The sequence below is a fragment of the Notechis scutatus genome, chromosome 3 (assembly GCF_049901735.1).
Source record: "Notechis scutatus isolate UNSWTSFEM ecotype Mainland chromosome 3, rNotScu1.2, whole genome shotgun sequence".
Taxonomy (NCBI): Eukaryota; Metazoa; Chordata; class Lepidosauria; order Squamata; family Elapidae; genus Notechis; species Notechis scutatus.
The window spans coordinates 577,378-598,156 of record NC_142011.1 but is presented as its reverse complement, the minus strand read 5'-3'; the positions used below and the strand labels follow the sequence as shown (position 1 = coordinate 598,156).

Below are 20,779 nucleotides of genomic sequence, written 5' to 3'. Positions count from 1 at the left end.
GGGCAGGGGTCTCCAAGCAGGCTGAGGAACTCTGGGAGCTGAAGTCCACAGGCCTTAAAGTGGTCAAGGTTGGTCTAGGATAAAGGTGTCACACCTTGGCCACCTTAAGGCCTGTGGACTTCAACTCCTAGCTAGGCTGGCTGGAGAATCCTGGGAATTGCAGTCCACAGGTTCCAAAGTTGGACGTCCCTGGTCTCGGATCTCCTGCTTGACCGGGGGTTTGGACTAGAAGACCTCCAGGGTCCCTTCTGTAATTACCCCCAGCCCTTCCCCCACTCTTTCCATCCTTCCCACCTCCAGCCCTGCCCCCAGAAGCTGCCTGTGGGGAGGGACAGCAGCCGAGGGGCACTTTCTCCAGGAGCTGCAGAGCTGAGCGTGCCCGGGGGAAGCCGCCGCCGCAGCAGCAGTGCCAACCTCCGGCGCCTGCGCTCGCCAGCTGCAGCACCCAGGGGTTCTGGATCAGCCTGACCCCCCCTTAAGGGGCGCCTGCTGCTTCGGGGGCTGCCCATGCAGCTGCAAGCAGGGAGCGGAGCCTTCGCTCTGACTGGCCCACCCACCTGCCGGCTGCCTCTCCCCACATTAAGGCGGAGGGGAGGCGTGCCAGAATCTGCACCTGGGGCTCCTGGAGGTTTTTTTTAGCAACGGTTCCGTGTTCCCTTTAGGGCTGGGCAAGGAGTGGGCCTCTCGGGATTTTGGGGTCCTGGCTGTCAGGTGAACCCCAAATTAGCCTGGTGAAGAGCTTGTGTGAGGGTGGAACCTGGTCCAGTCTGAGGGCAACCGACTCGAGGCTCTTGGACTTGGGGGGTGAGCTTTGCCCCCTCAGCAGCAGCCCCCCTCCGAGGGGCTCATTAGTCCAGGAAGGTTGCAGACCTTTTTGCTTGAAGTCCAGAGGTGGTGCAGATGTTGCACCCAGCCTCTTCCCCAGCCAAGACTCTGGCTCCACCCACAGTTGCTGGGCCAAAGGGGGTGGCCTACAGTGGGACAGATGTGGGGGTGCTCCCCTTTCCTGGGGAGGGGGCAGCAGCGATCCCAGGAAGGGAGAACGGGGTTGGCCGAGAGGGGCATCTTGAGTCCATAGAGCTGCAGGCCAAGGCAGGCAGGAGGCCACTGGTCCCATTTCCGGGGGGTTCCAGCGTGGGGCTAGGCCAGCCTACCTGGCAGGGCCGTTGTAAGGATGGAGAACAGCCCCCCCCCATGCAACCCCTCGCGTAAGACAGGAGGCAGACATCGGGCAGCGTAGCTCTTTATTCAGCCGTCCCAGAGCCTCACGGGGATCCTGGCGGGCAGAGGGCTCCTCCTGACTGGGCCAGGCAGGTAAAGTTGGGAGCAGGTGGGGGACGAGATCCAGGGCCCCTAGGCAGCGGTGGAGGCCAGAGAAGAGCCCGGGGTCGCCCGGAGCTTCTCGATGACCTCTCGCAGCCCTTTGGTGAAATGCAGGTCCGCCCCGATGGTGAGGTAGCCCTGGGGAGGCAAGGGGGAGGGTGGGTGGGCTTGTGGAGCGGAGCATCCCGGCTCCATGGGCCCTGCCTGCAGGCAGCCACGGTGGGAGGGGTCCTGCTTACCAGGTGGCTCCTGACGGCCTCCTGGGTGAAGTCCATGCCTTCAGGGAGGGGGATCTGGACCCCTCTCTCGGTCCTCTCTGCAAGGAAGAGGGAGGGGCTTTGCTGGCCTTGCCCGTTGCGGAAGCTTCACCCCGGCGGCCCCTCTTCTGCAGCCTCCCACCCACCCAAAGGCAAAGGATCCAGCTCCCCGACCCCCCCCCAGAGCTGCCCCACATTCGCCCCCTCCCCCCGCGTACCGTTGATGAAGGGCATGATGGTCATTTGCAGCAGAGTCTGCAGGGGGGCCTGCAGTGGGAGGAGCTGTAGGGGGGCAGGGAAGAGGGTTGGGACCAGTGGTGGCGTGGTTTGGAGCGGTTTGGACGAACCGGTAGTAAAAACAGAAAAAAAGGCTCCAATCAGCTGAGAGGAGGGGAAAAGGGGGAGAGCCGAGAGGGTAAAAGACCGAAGAGCGCGTGCCGGAGGGAGGGGAGGGGTCGCTCCTAGCTTTTCGTTTCTTCATCCCCTCCACTGGTTGGCTTGTTTGCGTGTGCACACTCGATCCCCCACCAAACCGGTAGTGACTAAGGTAGGGTCCCACTGCTGGTTGGGACGGTCCAGCCTAGCCCCTTTTGCAGGAGGTTTTGGCTTGGGGTGGGGGGGGGGTGGAATAAGCCCCGGGAGCCCCCCAGAAGTCAGGCCAGGCTTGGCTCCTGGCTCCGCCCCTCTGTGGCCTGAGTCCAAAATTAGACTTACTGCCAACGATTCAAAGGCCGACTGGTTGGAGTAGATCCGGAACCTGGATTTTTTTGGGGGAGGGGAGAGAAGGGGGTGAGTGGCAGAAGCTCTGCCAAACTGGGGGCCGGTCACCCCTCCCCACACACCCCCAGGCACCCCAGAGACTGCCAGCTCTACCTTCGGAGATCCAGATGCACCCGGAGAGCCTTATTGTGAAGCACCACCTTGGCACTTAAGCGGGATTCCTGCGGGGGAGTTCACAATGGGGGAACACGGCTTGCAGACCCCTCCCTTGGCTCTGTCCTCCCCCCACACACACACCAGATCTTCTGGATCCCAGAAGCAGCCCAGAAGGAAGCCCCCTGCTCAGCACCAGAGGCGATCAGGAGGATGGAAACCGCTCCCCAGGGCGGGGGGAAGGGGGGGGGGGTGGGCTCACCATAATCAGGCTGGAAAGCAGAATTTGGGGCTGGGCTGGGGGGGGCCAAGAAGATGTTGAGCACGGCGGAGACGTAGATGTAGGTGCCGGAGGGCCGGATGGTGCAGTGAGGAGCTTTGGTCACCTGCAGCTTTAAGGTCAGGGGCGCATCCACCACATCGGGGTCCTGGGGGGTGGGGGAGACAGGCTCAGTCAAGAGGGAAGCAGGAAGACAAGCTGGAGACCCCGCTGAGTTTCCCTGGGCGAGAAGTCTTGCTAAAAAGGAACCAGAAACTGCCTTGTGGCTTTGGAGAAGCTTCTTTCAGCTCAATGGTAATAAGGAATTGAAAATGAAACTTCTACTTTTCATTCCCACCCTGGAAGAAGGCAGGTTGCCACATTTGGGGGGCGGGGAGGAGGGGGGGCGCCTCAGAAGAACCGTAAAGGGGAAGCGGTGCAAAACGGGCACGATTTAGCAGAGAAATCTGGAGAAAAAATTTTATGACAGTCAAAGTGCAGAGAAGAGCAACCAGAATGATGAGGAGACTGGAGACTAAAACTTATGGTGAACGGTTGCAGGACCTGGGCCTGGCTAGTCTGGTGAAGAGAAGGACCAGGGGAGACAGGAGAACGGCCTTCTGATAGTTGAGGGGCTGCCCCAGAGAGGAGGAGGAGGTGGGGGGTCAAGCTATTCTCCAAAGCACCTTTGAAGGCCAGAGAAGGAATAATGGATGGAAACTGACCAAGGAGAGATTTTTCAACCTGGAAATAAGGAGGAACTTTCTGACAGTGAGAACCATCAACCCATGGAACAGAAGTTGCCCTCAGAAGTTGTGGGAGCATCATCACTTGAGACCTTCAAGAAGAGACTGCACTGCCATCTGTCAGACATGGTGTAGGGTCTCCTGCTTGGGCATGGGGGGTTGGACTAGATGACCTACAAGGTCCCTTCCAACTCTGATAATCTGTTAATTATTCTGGACTGTTGCAAAGTCAGCCAGATATTCTACCAGGAATTATGAAATGTATTTGCCACCCATCTCATTTTGAAGGGAGATTATTCCCACGGGGATCATGGGGGTCCTTCCTGCAGAGCCCCCTTCCGAGCTCAGCCCCCAACCCCCGCAACCTCTTACCAACAGGATGATGGTTCCGAAGAAAGAGGCTCTCAGCAAAACTTCCAAATCTTTGGGCACCTGTAACAAGGGGGCACGGGGGGTGAGGGGCAGGCGGTGGGCAAGGCAGCCGCTTCCCGTCCCCTTGCCAGCCTGCGCTCCCTCTTGGGCATGGCCCCTGGGAGAGACCCCTGCCCCACCCGGCCTACCTCGTCCCCCACGAACTCCATGCTCAGGGCCCCCGCCCGGTAGTAGGAGAAGAGGGCGGAGTCGAAGAAGTACTCCGAGAGGCCCAGGTACACCATGCGCTCCGTCTCCCTCAGCAGGGGCTCCGGGGCCACGTTGGGCAGCGTCTCGTTCTCGCTTCGCAGAGGGAAGAACATGCCCTGGGAGCAGGAGGAGGAGCCCCGTCACAGGGGGAGGGGGGCCTGGGGCCACGGACCCCCTCCCCGCATTGCCGCCTTCCAGGATACAGAGCCAGGCCACAAACACTGCAGATGCAAGTGGTTGGGGGTCCCAGGGGGTGGATGGTTGCTGCACAGGTAGTTCTCAACTTACGACAGTTCATTTAGTGACCGTTCAACATTACAAAGGCCCTGAGAAGAGGCCTAGGACTGCCTTTCCACCCTTCCGACCTGAGGAGCAGCCCCCATGATCAGCTGATCCGAATTCAAAGGCTTGGCAACTGGCAGGTACTTGAGCCGGTTGCCGTGTCCTGGGGTCACCTGATCCTCTCTTAGCAGCCTTCAAATCCAGGGGGGAAGCCAGATTCACTCAACAACCGGGTGACTCACTGCAGAGATTCACTTAGCAACTCTGGCAAGGGAAGTCGCAAAAGGGGTCAACATTCACTTGGCGACTGTCTCACTTAGCGGTAGAAACTTTGGGCTCCATTGTGGTCGTAAGTCGAGGACAGCCTGTATTTCCAGGCCCGGGTGCCCCACAAAGTTCTATGCCTTGGGCAGAGGGTTGGGCTAGAAGACCTCTGTGGTCCCTTCCAGCCTTACGATTGTGTGGAACGAAGCTGCTGAACCCTGCAGGCCCTGGTGGCCCCAAAGGGGCTTTTCCCAACGGCGCCTCCTTCTTGGTTGGTTTTCTCTCTGAAGTCGCTTCCCTTCCCCTCCGAGAAGCTTCCTCGGTTCTCACTGAGGGGCCACAGAGGAAGCTTCTGGGGGGAGAAGGCAGACTTACTCCAAGGGAGACCAGGAAGTCTAGTCGCCTTCGGGGAAAGCGGCTCTGGGGTTCAGGAGGCAGGGACAAGCCTCCTCACGCTCAACGGGGTTGAGGGTGGCGCTAACAATTCAAAACAAAAGAACCCCCAAAACCCCCCAGCTTTTGCTCAGGGAAGGGCCTCCAACCTGGGCCGCTTGAAGACTTGGGGACTTCAACTCCCAGAATTCCTCAGCCAGCTTTGAGTGGAAGTGCACAAGTCTTCAAGTGGCCCAGGTTGGAGAGCCCTGATCTGTGGGAAGGAAGGTGGGATTCAGCCGGTTCTGGAGAATCACCGGGAGTGGACATTCTGAGTCGTTGGGAGAACCGGCCAATCCCCCCTCTGACTGGCCCCGCCAACCCCACCTCTCCTCTGCCTCCCATCGAGTCCCAGCTGATCGTCTGGGTCTCCTTTGGTTGCCCTGCCCAGGAGAACAGAGCTGGAAAGCAGGTTAGTGCGGTGGGGAGGGAAGGGGGATTTTGCAGTATATCCTTCCCCTGCCACATTGCCCACCAAGCCTCACCCGCCATCCATGCCCACCAAGCCACGGCCACAGAACTGGTAGTAAGCATTTTTGAATCTCACCATTGACTTAGGCAGCCCAGAGAGGGGCTATGTTTTGTCCACAGGCCCTGCCACGTGGCTGCCACGGAGGAGGATTTCATCCACCCGTCTCCGTTTCTCTCGGATGCCGCCTCCCCTAAAGTCAGGGGTCCCCCAACTGTCCAGCTTTATGGACAAGCGGTTGGGGGCCGGGGAGAGGAAATGGTTTTGGGCGAGGGGGAGATGTGCAGACTCACTGCCACGCACAACTCCATTTACACAAGTGGAGAGCACTCACGCGCACACGGCGGCGCGGTCACACGCGCACACGACTGCCCGCCACTCAACCAAATGGAGCTGCACATGCCCACCTGCCCACCACTGGCCCAGTCCTGTGCATGCCCTGCCCTTGCCATAAGGGAGCACCCTCCGTGTGGGGCACTCGGCGGGTACCTTGAAATCCAGGTCTATGCTCTGCGCAGTGACGTGGGGGTCACTGAGTAGGGAGTAGTCGCTGCCCACGTGTTCGTCCACAGGATTGCGCACTGGAGGCAGAGGAGCAAGGAGTGAGGAGGAGCCCCGTAGGCACCAGGCGTCCCCTGGGCACAGAGTTCTCCCTCCGCCTTCTTTGGCAGGGAAGGGGGATGCTGCCCACCACTCACCGGGCACCGTGTCCAGCAGGGAGTTCAGCAGCACCAGCGCAGCGTGGTTGAGAGCTGGGCAGATCTGAAAGGCAGAGAGACGTCAGAGCTGCTGGGAAGAGGGAAGGAACCGCCTCCCTCCCGGAGTGCTGGTGGCTCCATCGCTGGGGGTCTTCCAGGCAAGAGTGGGCAGCCGTTTGTCCAAGAAGGTATAAGGGGGGGTTGGACTAGAAGACCTCCAAGGCCCCTTCCAACTCCATGATTCTAGGAAGTGCCGGAGACGGGCCGTCCCAGCGGGTTCTTTACCTAGCCTGGCCCAAACTCCTACGAGTGCCAGGTGCCCCAATAGTCTGTTCCCTCAGGTTCCCTCTGCAGTTGGAAGCCCAGTGGAACCACAGAGAGGACAGAGGAGCGTAAGGGGGGGGAATTACAGGGGTTTATAAGCAAAATCGGGGTTTCCCTGCCCTGCACGGGGGAGACTGGCACACCTGCCAGCCCACCTGTGCGTTGTTCCCTTGGTCTTTGCCCAGCAGGGCTCACCTGTGGCTTGGTGCTCACCTGTTGACTGAGCAGGTAGCGTACTCCTCTGGTGATCAGTCTGGCCACGAATTCATAGACCTTTCTGGAGAGAGTCAGGAAAGGCTAAAGATCCCCCTCGGCGGGGGGAGCTAGGAGTGTCCCCCCTCCCCACCTGCTTCTTCTGCCAATCAGGACTTTAAAGTTTGCTTCCTGGGCAGGAGAAGGCAGCCTCCTTTGCACCCACGGCTGGCTCCCCTTGGGCAGGCCTGGGTCCTGGCATCCCACCCCCCCACCCTGGGGTCCTTCCCAGGCAGGGGGGATCCCCTTGAGAAAACAGGCTCCCCCTCCCTTCGTGAAGCTCCTCCCAGGCCCCCAGGAGAGGGAGGGGCCAGGGCCTGCCCCTCCCAGCTGGGGCAGGGACGGTTACCGGAGGGTGCCGCTGAAGCCGGCTTGCATGTGGGCGATGGAGGCGCTGCAGCTCATGTTGGTGATCTTCAGGCGGCCCCCTTCGTCCCTGGAGAGCTCCAGCAGAGTGTGGATGTTGACCCCTTCGGCCCACGTCTGGATGGAGCCGACGTCATAGCTGGGCAGCAAGCGGTTGAATGAGCCGGGAGGGGTCTTCAGACACAAAGGGGCTTCCCTGTTCATCCCCAAGACCCCCCACCCTGTGCAGACTGTATGGAAGGTGCCGGTGGCCACATCAAGGCCGAGAGCCCTGGGTTCGAAACGCAGGACTGCTGGTGGAGGGGAGGACAGGGATAGGCTATAATTGGGAGCCCGATTTGCCACCCGGGTTTTGTTTTCAAAGCGGCTGGTTTTTATTGTTTTCATAGGGTCTGTATGAGGGTTTTTGTTTGGTTTTGGTTACCCAGGGATTCTTACAGGGAGTCCTCGATTTATGACCACAATCGAGTCCAAAATTTATGTTGCAAAGGGAACCATTTGCTAAGTGAGCTTTGCCTCATATTATGACCTTTCTTGCCACTGTTGTTAAGTGAATCGCTGCACGGTCGTTAAGCAAATCTGGATTCCCCCATTGACTTTGCTGGTCAGACGATGGCCAAAGGGGATCCCGTGACTCCGGGACAGTGTGACGGTCGTAAATACGAGTCAGTGGCCAAGCGTCTGGATTTGGATCCCGTGACCCTGGGGTGCTGCGATGGTCATAATGTGGGAAAACGGTCACAAGTCACTTTTTTCAGGGATGTTGTCAACACTGGTCACTAAATGAGCCATTGCAGGGGTGGGATTCAGCCGGTTCGCAACGGTTCAGGAGAAGCGGCTGTTAACTTCCTGAGCCATTTGGTGACCCGGTTGTTGGTGTCAGAGGGCAGAGAATCCCACCACTGAACTGCTGCAAGTGGGGGGCTGGCTGTGCAAGAGGGGCAGCCATAGAAACGTTTCCCACAAACACACAAACCCCTGGATTCCAGCGAAGGAAAAGGAGCCACTCACAAGAACCAGTAGAGCAGCTGCCGCCGGAATCTCACCCCGATGGAGCCGTTGTTGATGCGGAAGGCCAGGAACTGCTCTGGCTGGAAGTGGAGCTCGGAGAAGTTCAGCTGCAGGTGAGTCACCTTCACGCTGCAGGGAGAGACGGTCAGGTGTGGGTGTGGGGGGGGGTCTTCCCAGGCCAGGCCACTGCCCCCTACCCCAGGGGTCCCCAACCACCGGGCCGCGGACCGGTACCGGTCCGTGGATCACTTTGCACCGGGCCGGAAAGAAAATAAAAATAAAAATAAAATAAAAATGGCAGCTTTCTTCGCCTTCGGTGAATGCTGCTGGGATCGGGATCAAGGACACAAATGAAAGAAGGAGAGGGAGGAAGCAACCAAAGCCTGTCCTGCTCTCCGGCTCAGCGGATTCGGTTTCCTCCCGCCTCGTTCCTCTCTCAGTCGCTCTCTCGCTCCTCCACCAGCCCAGGAAGAAACTGCTTCAAAGAAGCCGGCAGGGTGGCTTTTCCTGTCGACGCAGCTCCCCGAGCGCCCGTTCACCCCCACCGCCGCCAATCAATCCAGGTTCAATCCAGTGCTCCGTTCTGCCTGCCTGCCTGCCTTCGTTTCTGGTTGTTTCGGAGCAGCTTTGGCTGAGAATAATAACTATTCGCCTCTTTTTCTCAGCCAAAGCTGCTCCGAAACAACCAGAAACGAAGACAGGCAGGCAGGCAGAACGGAGCACTGGATTGAACGGCGGGCGGCGGGGTGGGGGTGAACGGGCGCTCGGAGGAGCTGCGCTGACAGGAAAAGCCACCCTGCCGGCTTCTTTGAAGCGGTTTCTTCCTGGGCTAGTGGAGGAGTGAGAGAGCGACTGAGAGAGGAACGAGGCAGACACCTGAGGGATGAGGCTGAGGGAGGCAGGGCCGAGAGGCGGGGCTTCTCAGCCATCCTGCAGGGACTTGTCCTGAGCCGCAGAGACAGCCGTGGGCCGCCACCGCCCAGCGCTCAGTTTTGAAGGCGCTCCTCAGCCCGGCGCAGTTCCTGAATCTGCAGCTGAAACCCTCCATTTTAAATGTCCCAATAGAAGAGAATATCTGTCGCTCAGGGTTGCAATGAGGAGGCATTGGCGCTCCCTGAACTTGGTGGTTTGCTTGCAGACGTTTTATTACCCGACTAGGTAACAACATCAGATGTTACCTAGTCAGGTAATGAAACGTCTGCAAGCAAACCACCAAACTCGGACTCCTCCCCCCCTCCCAGTCCTTGAAAAAATGTTTCTGCGTGAAACTGGTCCCTGGTACAAAAAAGGTTGGGGACCACTGCCCTACCCCACCTCTTCCACTGCCACTGCCCCCTCCTCAGTGCCAGCCCCTGCCCTGCCTCTGCCTGTGTGGGCCAGGGTGTGGCACAAACCGCGCACTGAGTTAGGGGCATTTGTGGTGCCCACTGCAAAGAGGGAGAAGCCAAACAGGAAGGAGGGGAATGTGGGGAGTCTGGGTGGGGGGGTTTCGAAACCAAAGGGTTTGGAGACCCCAGAAGACTTTTCTGATTGGCTGCTTCCACAGACACCAACGTGATTGTGGTAATCCTGGGCTGGCTACCAGCCCTACCCAGCCCAGCCCAGCACCAAGCAGAGACAGGCCGATCCTTCCAAGCCTGCGCGAGAATCCGTGTTTTTCCTTGCATAAGCTGGCACAGAGCCAGGAAGGTAAACTGTCAGATCCGTGTATCTGCCATTCTTCAATGGAAGAAGGGGGGGGGGAGTTGGTACAATAAATCCTTTTGGATGTAACCTGAATATATTAAATCCTATATTGACCCTGTATAACTTGCACATGTATACAACAGGAGGAGTGGAGCCAGACGTCCAGAAACTTGTCACCTCTTGAAGAGATAACAAGATGAGAAGGAACCATAAAAATTCCAGCCCTGGAAGACGCTCCTGAGCACTACGCTTAAGATACGTTCCCATAGAAGAGGGGGAGGGGAGGATTAACTTGTGGGTTCTTTGTTTGACTCAATCCACATCTGAATGAGAGGAGGGGTTTTAACTCCCTTTATCTAGGACTGTCTGCCTGGGGATATCCTAGACTCTGCTTTGCCTAGTGTTGAGATAGTCCCTTTCAATGAAGGATTTCTTTTGAGCCACCTGCTCTTCAGAAGTTCATTCTTTTTGATTGAAGGGCAAAAGTCCAATTGCAGAGTCTGCAATAGAGGTCAATTCCAGAGAGGACTTTAAAAAAAAAAAAACTTCACTCTACCGAGGGGACCCTGCAAAAATATCTGAATATAGCAAGGAGCAAGGGGAAGCCAAATGCTGGGGAGACTGACTTGGTGTACCCCATCAAAGACAGTGAAGCTGCCGGCGAAAATTCCACAAAGCCCCGATAGTCTGTTGGTGTAGGAAAGAGAGACAGCTGGGAGAGAAGGACCAAGGGAATAACCCTCACCTGGGGTAACCGTAAACCCAGGTGGAAAAGGGAGCTGGAGGCCCTTTCTGATCAGGAAGAAGGGGTCGAGGAACCAGTGGCAGATGATCGACTGAAACGGTACATAAATCACCTCATGAGGGAAGCCCTGGAGGGCCTCAATGTGCGGGATGAACCAGGTCTCCAACGAAGGAGAGCGAGTGAACCAGAAATTGAGAGAACCCGAGCCGTCACCCCTGATCCAGCTGAGAATGATCGAGCAATGGAACAAGCCGGAGGACCAGCAGCCATACCAGGTACCCGACCCCTTGCCGCCCCAGAGCAGGGGATTAACCCACCCCAACACAGGGACATACAACTGCAGAGAAAGGTCCCACCCTTGGGGGTAAAATTTGATAGGAACCCCCAGAAACTGGGATTTTTCCTGGCGCAAGTCCTCACCTACATGCAAGAATATGGGCAAAATTTCCTGACCCAGGGGGCTCGAGTGCGAGTTGTCAACTTGGGCCTAGAAAGGGCAGGAGCCAGATCGATGGTGACCCTCCACAACGTTAGTTCCCCAGAACTGAGGAACCCCGATCAATTCATGACAGCCCTATGCCACCACTTCGAACACCCCCTCGCCAATAGAAAAGCCCGTGACCGCATTAGAGTCATAAAGCAAGGCCGTCGCCCGGTAGCTGAGTACACTGAGGAATTTCATGACCTGGCTGGTCGAGTCGACTGGCCAGAAGATATCCTAGTCTGTTGGTTCAAAGATGGACTCAATGATGACCTGTATGCTGCCTGCCTGGCCCATGGGGCCCCAAACCTCCTACACGAATGGTACCTGATGGCAGAGATAGACATGACCCGAAACCAGTACCGCAGTGGCAAAGTCTGGAGAAGATCCCCACCCCAGGGAAACTGGGAATTTTTCAAACCCCAGACCACCATGACCCCAAGACCAGCTGGTTGCTTTAAGTATGGAAGAGAGGGGCACCATGCAGCAGAATGCCGTTCGAAAACCCCTGCCAGAAAGCCAGACCACCCATCAGGGGGGAATCCTGGAAAACCCAACCCTCAAGGAAAAGAAACTGGCCTGAGAAGCTGAGAAGCTGTGAGGTTCCACCCCACCCCCACCCCCCAAAAAAAACCGGAGGAAGAATCCCTGATGCCCCGAGGAGACCTGAGCCAGTCCAAAAGCAATCCGGAAGACGATCCACTGGTAAGCAACCCAATTGAACCGATCACTCTACCCCTAAGACTGTTTATCCCCAGCCGAGGGAAGGGGGAGGAAGTTGCAGTGTTACTGGATTCAGGATGCACCCAGTGTCTAATCAACCCCTCCCTAGCAGAGAAATTGGGAATCCAACTAAAGAAAATGGAAAGTCCCATCGCTTTTTGCCAATTAGATGGAACTATAGTGGAGGGGAGGGGGGGAGCCAGCCAATTTTGCCACAGAACCATTGAAAATAGGACTAGGGAACCATAGTGAGATGCTCACATTCATTGTAGCACCAGGAATGGAAGGGCCACTAGTCCTAGGACTCACGTGGCTACGGAAATGGAATCCAAAAATAAACTGGAAGAGAGGAACCGTACATTTCCAGAAACATGTAGCATTTGCAAACTGCCCAAAGGAAAGGAAAAGAAAGGGAATAGAGAACAGAGAACCGGCCATGTCCGGTCAGCCGGGTGAACCCATTAACATCCCCAACGAATACCAGGATTTAGCCCAAGAATTTAACGAGGAGGCTTCTGATGAACTCCCACCTCATCGCGCCACAGACTGCACCATTGAAATCCTACCAGGGGCTAAACTTCCAAAACCGAAAATGTACTGCATGTCCTCCAGAGAATTAAAAGAACTCAGGGTATTTATCGATAAAAATCTAAAAAGTGGTTTCATTGAACCTACCCGACCAAAAATAGCAGCCCCTGTATTATTCCGCAAAAAGAAAGATGGCTCTTTGCGTCTTTGTGTTAATTACCAAAACCTTAACGCCATCAATGTGGAGAACATGTACCCACTCCCCCTCATGAAGGATATGTTAGCCCACCTCTCTAAAGGAAATTTTTTTTTCAAAGTTAGACCTATGAGGAGCATACTACCACATTAGAGTAAGAGTAGGGGATGAGTGGAAGACGGCTTTTAACACCCCGCTGGGATGCTACCAATTTAAAGTGCTCCCTTTTGGATTACCAGGAGCCCCTGCTGTGTTTATGCAATTAATTAATGAGACCTTCCGTGAATTTTTGTATACAGGAGTTCTTGTTTATCTCGATGATATTTTAATCTACACCGAGGCAAAAGAAGAACACACCAAATTACTTCATGCAGTTCTCACAAAACTCCTAAACGCCAAACTATAAGCAAAACTCTCTAAATGTGAATTCCACCAGGAAAAAATTGACTACCTGGGATATAGAATATCCCACAAGGGGATAGAGATGGACCCACAAAAAGTAAAAGCTGTCATCGATTGGGAGATGCCCCATACTTCGCAAACAACTGCAAAGCTTCCTGGGTTTTGCAAACTTCATTCCAGCTTTTGCGAATATCACCCTTCCCATCACGAACTTGTTAAAAATGAAAGTGGGGGAGAAACCCAAACCCAGGCAACCTCTTACCTGGACGATGGAATGCCAAGTGGCATTCAAAAAATTTAAACAACTGTTCTCAGCAGAACCAATCCTGAAATACCCAGACCCTGAACAACCATTTGTCATCCAAGCAGATGCTAGCAATGTAGCAGTTGGAGCAGTTCTACTCCAAAAGAATGTACGTGGACAGCTACAACCATGTGCTTATACTTCCAAGAAACTGACAGGAACCGAACAAAGGTGGGCCATATGGGAGAAAGAGGCATATGCTGTACAATGGGCACTCCTCACATGGAGACATTTCCTGGAAGGGAACCAAATCCCCTTTGAAGTCTGGACTGATCATAAAAATCTAGAGGCCCTGAAAACTCCACGGAAACTCTCAGAAAAACAAGCAAGGTGGGCTCAATATTTTAAACAGTTTAACTTCACTCTCAAATATTTCCCATGGAGAAAAAATTTCTTGGCAGATGCTCTGTCCAGGAAACCCCAATACCACAGCAAAAAGATTGAAGTTATAAAACCCATGATCCAACCAACCCAACTTGCAGCCAAAGTAATCACCCGGGCACACGAGAAGAAAGAATCACTGACTGAAGATACAACGACGTCAATATTTAAGGAGGCACTACTTAAGGACGACTGGCTCCAGGCTAACAAAAACACTTGCTTACTCAAAGATGGACTGGCCTGGGTAGTAGGAAACAAACTTTACGTCCCTGCCAGCCAAAGAATGGGCCTCATGAAACATTGCCACGACTCAAAAATAGCGGGGCACTTTTGGCTTTGTAAAAACCCTGCACCTCATCAAAAGACAATTTTGGTGGCCATCTCTCAAAAAGGACATTGAAAGCTATGTTGCTAGTTGCCCCACCTGTGCTGCCGCAAAAAGAAGACAAGGAAAATCTCCTGGACTTTTACAAACCGTGGCAGAACCTTCAGCACCCTGGAAAGAAATTTCTATGGACTTGTTAGGAATAACATGGTTACCTAACGTAGTTTGGGTAAAATAATATATATAAACTATGATAGTGAGTTTAAGTGTGTGTCACTTTAAACTGCAAAGCATGTAATTTTGGGTGCGGTTGTAAAACCGCCATAAGAGGGAGCAAGAGAACTTGATTGATTGCTGGCTTACTGGATTGCTTGCTGACGATGATGGATTGATGGTTTGTTAACTGTGTGTTCCCTGTTGCTGAAGGAAGAAAGGAGGTTTGACTTCTTTATATTTCTACTGCGAAGAGATATATTACTGGACTGATATTTGTAAGTTTACTGACCTCTTTTTCGACACTGGACTTTGCAACTGAATAATCCCCGGACGGACTGAACTAGTAAATGATATATGGACTGTTTGACTATGCTAAAACTATTACTGGAATAAACTATTTAATTAGCACAGTGTATCTGTTTTTACTGAGTGTAAGCTACAAAACGTTTATCTCACATATTTGCCTGCCTGCCTGACTGCCGTGCAGATTCTGCTAGGTTGTATATCCCTAACAGGACTTTATAGTGGAGCCTCCAGTGGCGGCGAGGGCCCGACCTGCACAGGGGGGCTGGGCGGTTTTTCTCCTGCGCCCGGCTTCGGAGCGGCCCACCGTGTGATCTTGGGCATCTGGCTCGCTGCGCCCTAGGCGCGCCTTTCCTCGCCTCTCGGCCAGCAGCAGCAGCTCTGCCGCGCCTCCTTCCTCCCCTAACGCCCGCTATTGTGATGCATATTCCCATAGACCCAGCACCAGCAGGCGCTCACACCTCCCTCCATGGCCTTCCCTGCGGTAAGATGGGAGAGAACAGCGGCGCCCTCAGCGCGCCGGTCCCGGGACCTCGCAGCCAGACCGAGGTGTGTTCGGTGGTGGACGTCCTGGCCGATCATCCGGGAGAACTGGTGAGGCCCGACAGCCCCAACTTCTTGTGCTTGGTGCTGCTTTCCCACTGAGATGCAACAAGACCCTCCCGTGGCCTTCAAGGTAAGCCGGGAGGAGGCTGGGCGGAGCGGGCAGGTCCTGGGAGAGGCGCGCAGATATTTCCTGCCGAGCGGGCTTCCCAAGCGCCCGGGAGGACTCGTGGTTTAATGGCAAAAGCGGCGGCGGAATGGGCGCTGGGTGGGTGGGGGGAAAGGCAAGCGAAAGCCTCCCCACACACACACCTCGGCAAGCGGTTTGCAGGGTTAGCCAGCAGTTTCTGCGCAAGAGACTGAAGGCGGTCTGCTCCCCCAATTAGACATTGGTTCAAGAGGAAGGTCAGCCCTGCTACTAATTGGTGGTTCACAGTTTATCCGTGGGCACCGGAGGAGTTATGTTTTGGGGGTGGGCATTTATTTATTTTTTATCTTATAAGTGGCCAACTTTTGTAAGCTGAAGGTACATTCATACACACATACACACACACACACACACAGTCGTTTATTCGTAGGGGAAGAATCTGTCTATCTATCTATCTATGTTGTGCAAATTTAACTATGACGCCAAACTTGAGTTTTGAGGATGTCTCGGGAAAAAAATTGTTATTTTTCCTACTCCCAGTACGGCAGGCTTGTATATCCCTAACAGGACTTTATAGTGGAGCCTCCTGAAAGTGCAGGAAATACTGTCATTTGGGTTGTAACTGATCTTTTTCAAAAACAGGTTCATTTTGTACCATGCCAAAAGATCTCAACAGCCAAGACCTTGGCAAAGATGTTTTTAGTATACATTTTTCGCCCTCATGGAGCTCCCCAAAGGATTATCTCAGATAGGGGTGTACAATTCACACCCACAGTTTGGCGGGCATTTTTAAACCTATTGGGCTCCACCCAGGGCTCGTCGTCGTCCAATCACCCCCAGACTAACGGCAGGGCTGAGAGATCGAACAGCGTATTAGAACAATATTTAAGATGCTTTATTAATTACCAACAGGACGATTGGACTGACCTTCTTCCTTTTGCAGAGGTAGCATACAACAACTCAGTCCACAGCAGCACTGGTTTCACCCCATTCCAGGTAGCCACAGGCCAAGAATTCAACCCCATGCCGGAACTACCCACCAAGGAACCTGAAATCCCCTCCCTTAAGGAGTGGATTAATAACTTGCAAGCCACTTGGCCAATAGCCAGACTAGCCCTAAAAGAGGCTAGAGCAGCTTTTAAAGCCCAAGCGGACAAAAATGTTGCAATCCTAAAACATTCAAAGTTGGGGACTGCGTATATCTGTCCACAAGATTCCTAAAATCGTTGCAACCCTCTAAGAAACTGGGACCAAAATTCATTGGCCCATTTCCCATCTCCAGAATTGTTAACCCTGTTACCTTGGGGGGGGGGTGGGGGTTGTTTTGGGGGGTGTGTGGGGGGGGTTGTTGGTGTTTTTTTTTTGGGTTTTTGTGTTGTTGTTGTTTTGTGGTTGTTTTTTGTTTTTTTTTTGGGGTGGGGGGTTTTTTTTTTTTTTTGGTTGTTGTGGGGGTTTTGTGGTTTTTTTTTGGGGGGGTTTTTTTTGGGGGGTTTGGTGTTTTTTTTTTTTTTTTTTTTTTTTTTTTTTTTTGGGGGGGGGGCGGGGGGGGGGTGGTGGGGGGGGGGGTTTTTTTGGGGCGGGGGGGGGCCCCCGGGCCCGGGGTGGGGGGCCGGGGGGGGGGGGGGGGGGGGGGAGTAGAGCTTCTACTTCCCAAAACACTTAGACAGGTGCCTCCAGCATTTCACTGCAGCCTACTCAAACCAGAGATCACTTCAAACCTTCGACCCGCCCCACTTCCCACACCTCCAACTCCCATTATGGTACATGGGGAACAACATTTTGAAATTAAAGATATCCTTGATTTGCGCACTCACTATGGATCCACACAATATTTAGTAGCTTAGAAACACCTTCCTTCCTCAGAAAATGAGTGGGTAGCCAAAAGACATGTAAAAGCATCCACATTACAACGGAAGTCCCACCTGAAATACCCTCACAAACCATCCTAAATTGTAAATGTAACACATGTCTTATGTTTTCCAGGTGGATTTATCAAATTTTTGAGGAGGGCAAGATGTCAGAAACATGTGTGTGCTACAACATCCTACCTGTCAACGACTACTTCAGTTTCAACCACAATAACATGCGGCAAACAATAGATACAGACTCAAAGTAAACCACTCCAAACTCTATTACAGAAAATACGACTTCAGCAACAGAGTCAATGCCCGGAACTCACTACCTGTTGTGGTTAGCCAGCAGCAGGTGCGGACGGGTGAGGAGAGCGAGGACTCAGATGAGGGGCCAGGACCATTAGGGAGTGGACTGCTGCCTTCAGAGACTGTGGGGGTTGACAGCAGCAATGAGGAGGTTCCCGAGGAGCCTGTGCCAAGTGCGCGTGCGTGCAGGATTGCTTGGAAGAAAGAGCAGCTACAACAGCATGGGCGACTTGGGAGTAAGGCTGCAAGGTAATGGCCCCTCCTTCAATAAGATAAAAGCCAGCTGTGAAACAAAAGTTCTTTGCAGAAGGCAAAGACGTTTTGAAACTCCAGCCTCGTGGACATTCCAGTATCCTGAGTTTGTATTTCAAGATTCTTGTATTGCAAATTATTTCTTGTCTGTTATCTTTTGGCAAGGCTTGTGCTTATCGCAGCTAATTATTTTGTAAAAGCATTACAAGGTTTCTGTTCCTTTTGGATTGTGTTTGATTTGTTGGAAAAGGGTGTGGGTCAGAACACTGTTGTTACATCCTAAAAACCCCAAAACTTTAACCTTAGACTGTCTACTGTGGACCTCACTCTGTTCCTAAGAGGCCTGTAGGGGGACGTGCATAAGCACACCAGCGTGCCTACCATCCCTGTCCTACTCTTCCCATTTATTCGTACTCATTTATTATGTATATACTTATACCTGTTTACACTTCTATGTTTATATGTCATGTTCATACTTGTTTTCTCATACATGCTTGACAAACTAAATAAATAATAATAAATAAATAAAGAAACAATTACACACACATACACACACACCTATGCCTGCATTAACGCCTTAACCCAGATTGATCACCAGCCCAGTCACAAAAAGGATTTGCCCACCAGCTATGCTTAACACATACACCCCGGGGTGTGAGGATGTGTTGCTCCACGTAGTCCCTGGGAGGGGACATGGGAATGGCCGTGGGAGACGGGAGGGGGCTGCTGGGCTGTGGTGGCGAATTCCGCCCCAGTGGTTGCCTCGGTTTCCCCCAGTGGGCAGAATGGATCACGGCCTTCTGCTCCCCTGGGCATATCTACCTGCGGCTGGTGTTGCAACCACTAGGCACTCGAGGGACAGAGGTGTCCCTTGGGGACGGGAGGCCCTTCCGAAAATTCAGAGGAGAGTCTTCTTCTACCTCTCTCGGAAGAGAGGAGAGCGAGTCCTTGACTTACAGCCACACGTGAGCCCAAAATTACTGTTGCTAAGTGAGACACTGGTTAAGCGAATTTTGTCCCGTTTAACAACCTTCCTTGCCACAGTTGTTAAGTGAATCATAAGATGGTCATTAAGCAAATCTGGCTTCCTCATGGACTTTGCTTGTCAGAAAAACTGTCATAAATACGAGTCAGTTGCCAAGCATCCGAATGTAAACCCGGTGACCTTGGGAAGTTGCAAAGGTCGTAAGTGTGAGAAACGGTCATAAGTCACTTTTGTTCAGTGCCCTTGTAACTTAGAAGAGTCACTCAATGAGCCGTTGCAAGTCAGGGACTGCCCGAAGAAGGCTTGCAAAGAGGGATGCCAGCCCTGGGAGACGGTCCAGCCAAGTAGAAGACCCCAAAGCCCCCCCTCTGAACTTGAGGGAGGGAGAGGCGACGCTAGCCGAAACTTGCAGGGATGGAAGGGGGCTTCTCCCTCCTCGCCTAGGCAGCCCAAGAACAGAACAGAATAAGAGAGTTGGAAGGGACCTTGGAGGTCATCCAGTCCAACCCCCTGCCCAACACCATTTCTGACAGAGATGGCTGTCCAGCCTCTTCTTGGAAGCCTCCAGGGATGGAGCTCCCACAACTTCCGAGGGCAACTTCTGTTCCATGGGTTGGTGGCTCTCCCTGTCTCCTTATTTCCAGGTTGAATCTCTCCTTGGTGAGGTCCCCGTTCCTCCTGCAGGATCCCCTGCCTCTTCTCTGACCATCTCCCCGGCTGCAACTCGTCCCTCCGTCTCCCAAGGCCTTCCCCACACTTGGCTCCTACACGATGGCTGGGTGAACGGCCAGCTCAGGGATCCAGGCCAGGCGGGCAGAGGGGGGTGGGGGCTCTGGGGAGGCGCCTGAGGCCTGTAAGCGGCCGGCCCAGCCAACTCACTTGCTGATGTTGTAGTAGAACTTGCCGTACTTGCCCTGCAGGTCGGGGATCGAGATGTTCTCCAGCTCCTGCTCCATGAAGCGCAGCCCCTCCTGCTTCACTGCAAGAGACCCCCAGAGGCATCACCCCCAGCGTCTCTGCTGGCACGGAGCCCCGAGCCCCAAAGACCAGCCCGGCGGCTGTGGGGAAGTCAGGCCGCCACTCTTCCCGGCAGTGCCAGCCACACAGGCAGCGGGGAAATGGGGGTCCCCCTGCCGGAGCCAGAAGGGGATGCCTCCCAAAGCCTGGACTCTCCCCTCCCCAGCCCCTCCCCCGCCACTTACCCAGCGCCAGGCCCTTGTCCGTGATCCTCATCTTGCAGGCAGGGGGCTGGGCGGCCACAGAGGCTGCGCCCAAGCAGGCCAGCAGCAACAGGAGGCAATGCAGAGGCATGGCAGCTCTTTCCTGCAAGGGGGGGCAAGAGGTCAGCCTCTGGAGGGGAGTGTGCGCAGGGGGCTCCCCTCGGGCTGGCCCAGTCCTGAGAGTAACTGCCAAGCACCCCTTAGGCACCTGGGCAGGCAGCTTTCTTAGGCCCGCAAGGGAAGGGGAGCTAGGCAGCCTACTAAGCAGAATGAATGAATGAATGAATGACAGAGATGAAAGAGAGATGATAGATGACCGATAGACGGACAGACAGATGATAGGCAGACCGAGAAAGGCACCATCACGGGACTTTAAAGGGAGCCCCGGGCAGGTGAGGCCACAGGTGGGGGTCTCTCTGCTGGAGCTCTAGGGAGATCCGGCCCTGGCCCCTATTTTCTTTCCACCGCCTTAAGGGAGTCCGTGGGCAGAGACCGGGCGGGAGGGCAGCCAGGTATCCCCGCCGGGTTCTCCGGGATGGCCCCGGGCACGGAGAGGGGACGGGAGACCAGGGGCTTCTCCCTTCCCAGCGCGCGTCTTTCGCGCCCTTCCTCCGCTCGGGACCCCGGAGAAAGCAGCGAGCCGGGATCCCGGCGTGGGCCGCGCTCCGGCTCTGGAAGCCAAGGAAGCCCCCAGCCAGTCCGACTCTCCGCCCCGAAAGGCCGCGGACACCCGGGAGGAGTCGCCCACGAGGCGCGCCCATCCAGGCGCTGCCCGGCCCGAAGGGAGCTCAGCAGCGCGCAGCTCCGGCGCTGGTCCCGTCTGCCGGGAAAGGGGAAGGGCGGGACTCGGGGGAGGGTCCCAGGCAGCCGCTTCTCGGCGTTCGGAGCCCGCCTGCCCGCCTCAGCGTCCCTGCCGGCAGCCGCGGTTTGGCGGCCGCTCTCCCGGAGAACGGCCGAGAGGCAGCGCGCCGGGCGAAGTTTCTCCGGCGGGGTCCCAAGTGGAAG

The 20,779-nt window shown here is 54.7% G+C and overlaps 1 protein-coding gene across 1 annotated transcript; it reads right to left on the bottom strand.

Moving 5' to 3' along the window:
* Positions 1 to 1,227: 1,227 nt before the first annotated feature.
* On the bottom strand, positions 1,228 to 19,877 carry PLTP (phospholipid transfer protein). Its single transcript, XM_087959080.1, is given in 16 exon segments — positions 1,228 to 1,461; positions 1,563 to 1,639; positions 1,799 to 1,862; positions 2,295 to 2,337; positions 2,454 to 2,521; positions 2,716 to 2,757; positions 2,759 to 2,881; positions 3,831 to 3,890; positions 4,019 to 4,195; positions 6,016 to 6,107; positions 6,225 to 6,288; positions 6,762 to 6,825; positions 7,150 to 7,305; positions 8,178 to 8,306; positions 19,434 to 19,533; positions 19,757 to 19,877. Coding segments are annotated over 16 exon segments (1,476 nt in total). The 5' UTR covers positions 19,866 to 19,877; the 3' UTR covers positions 1,228 to 1,353.
* Between the last annotated feature and the right edge of the window lie 902 nt (positions 19,878 to 20,779).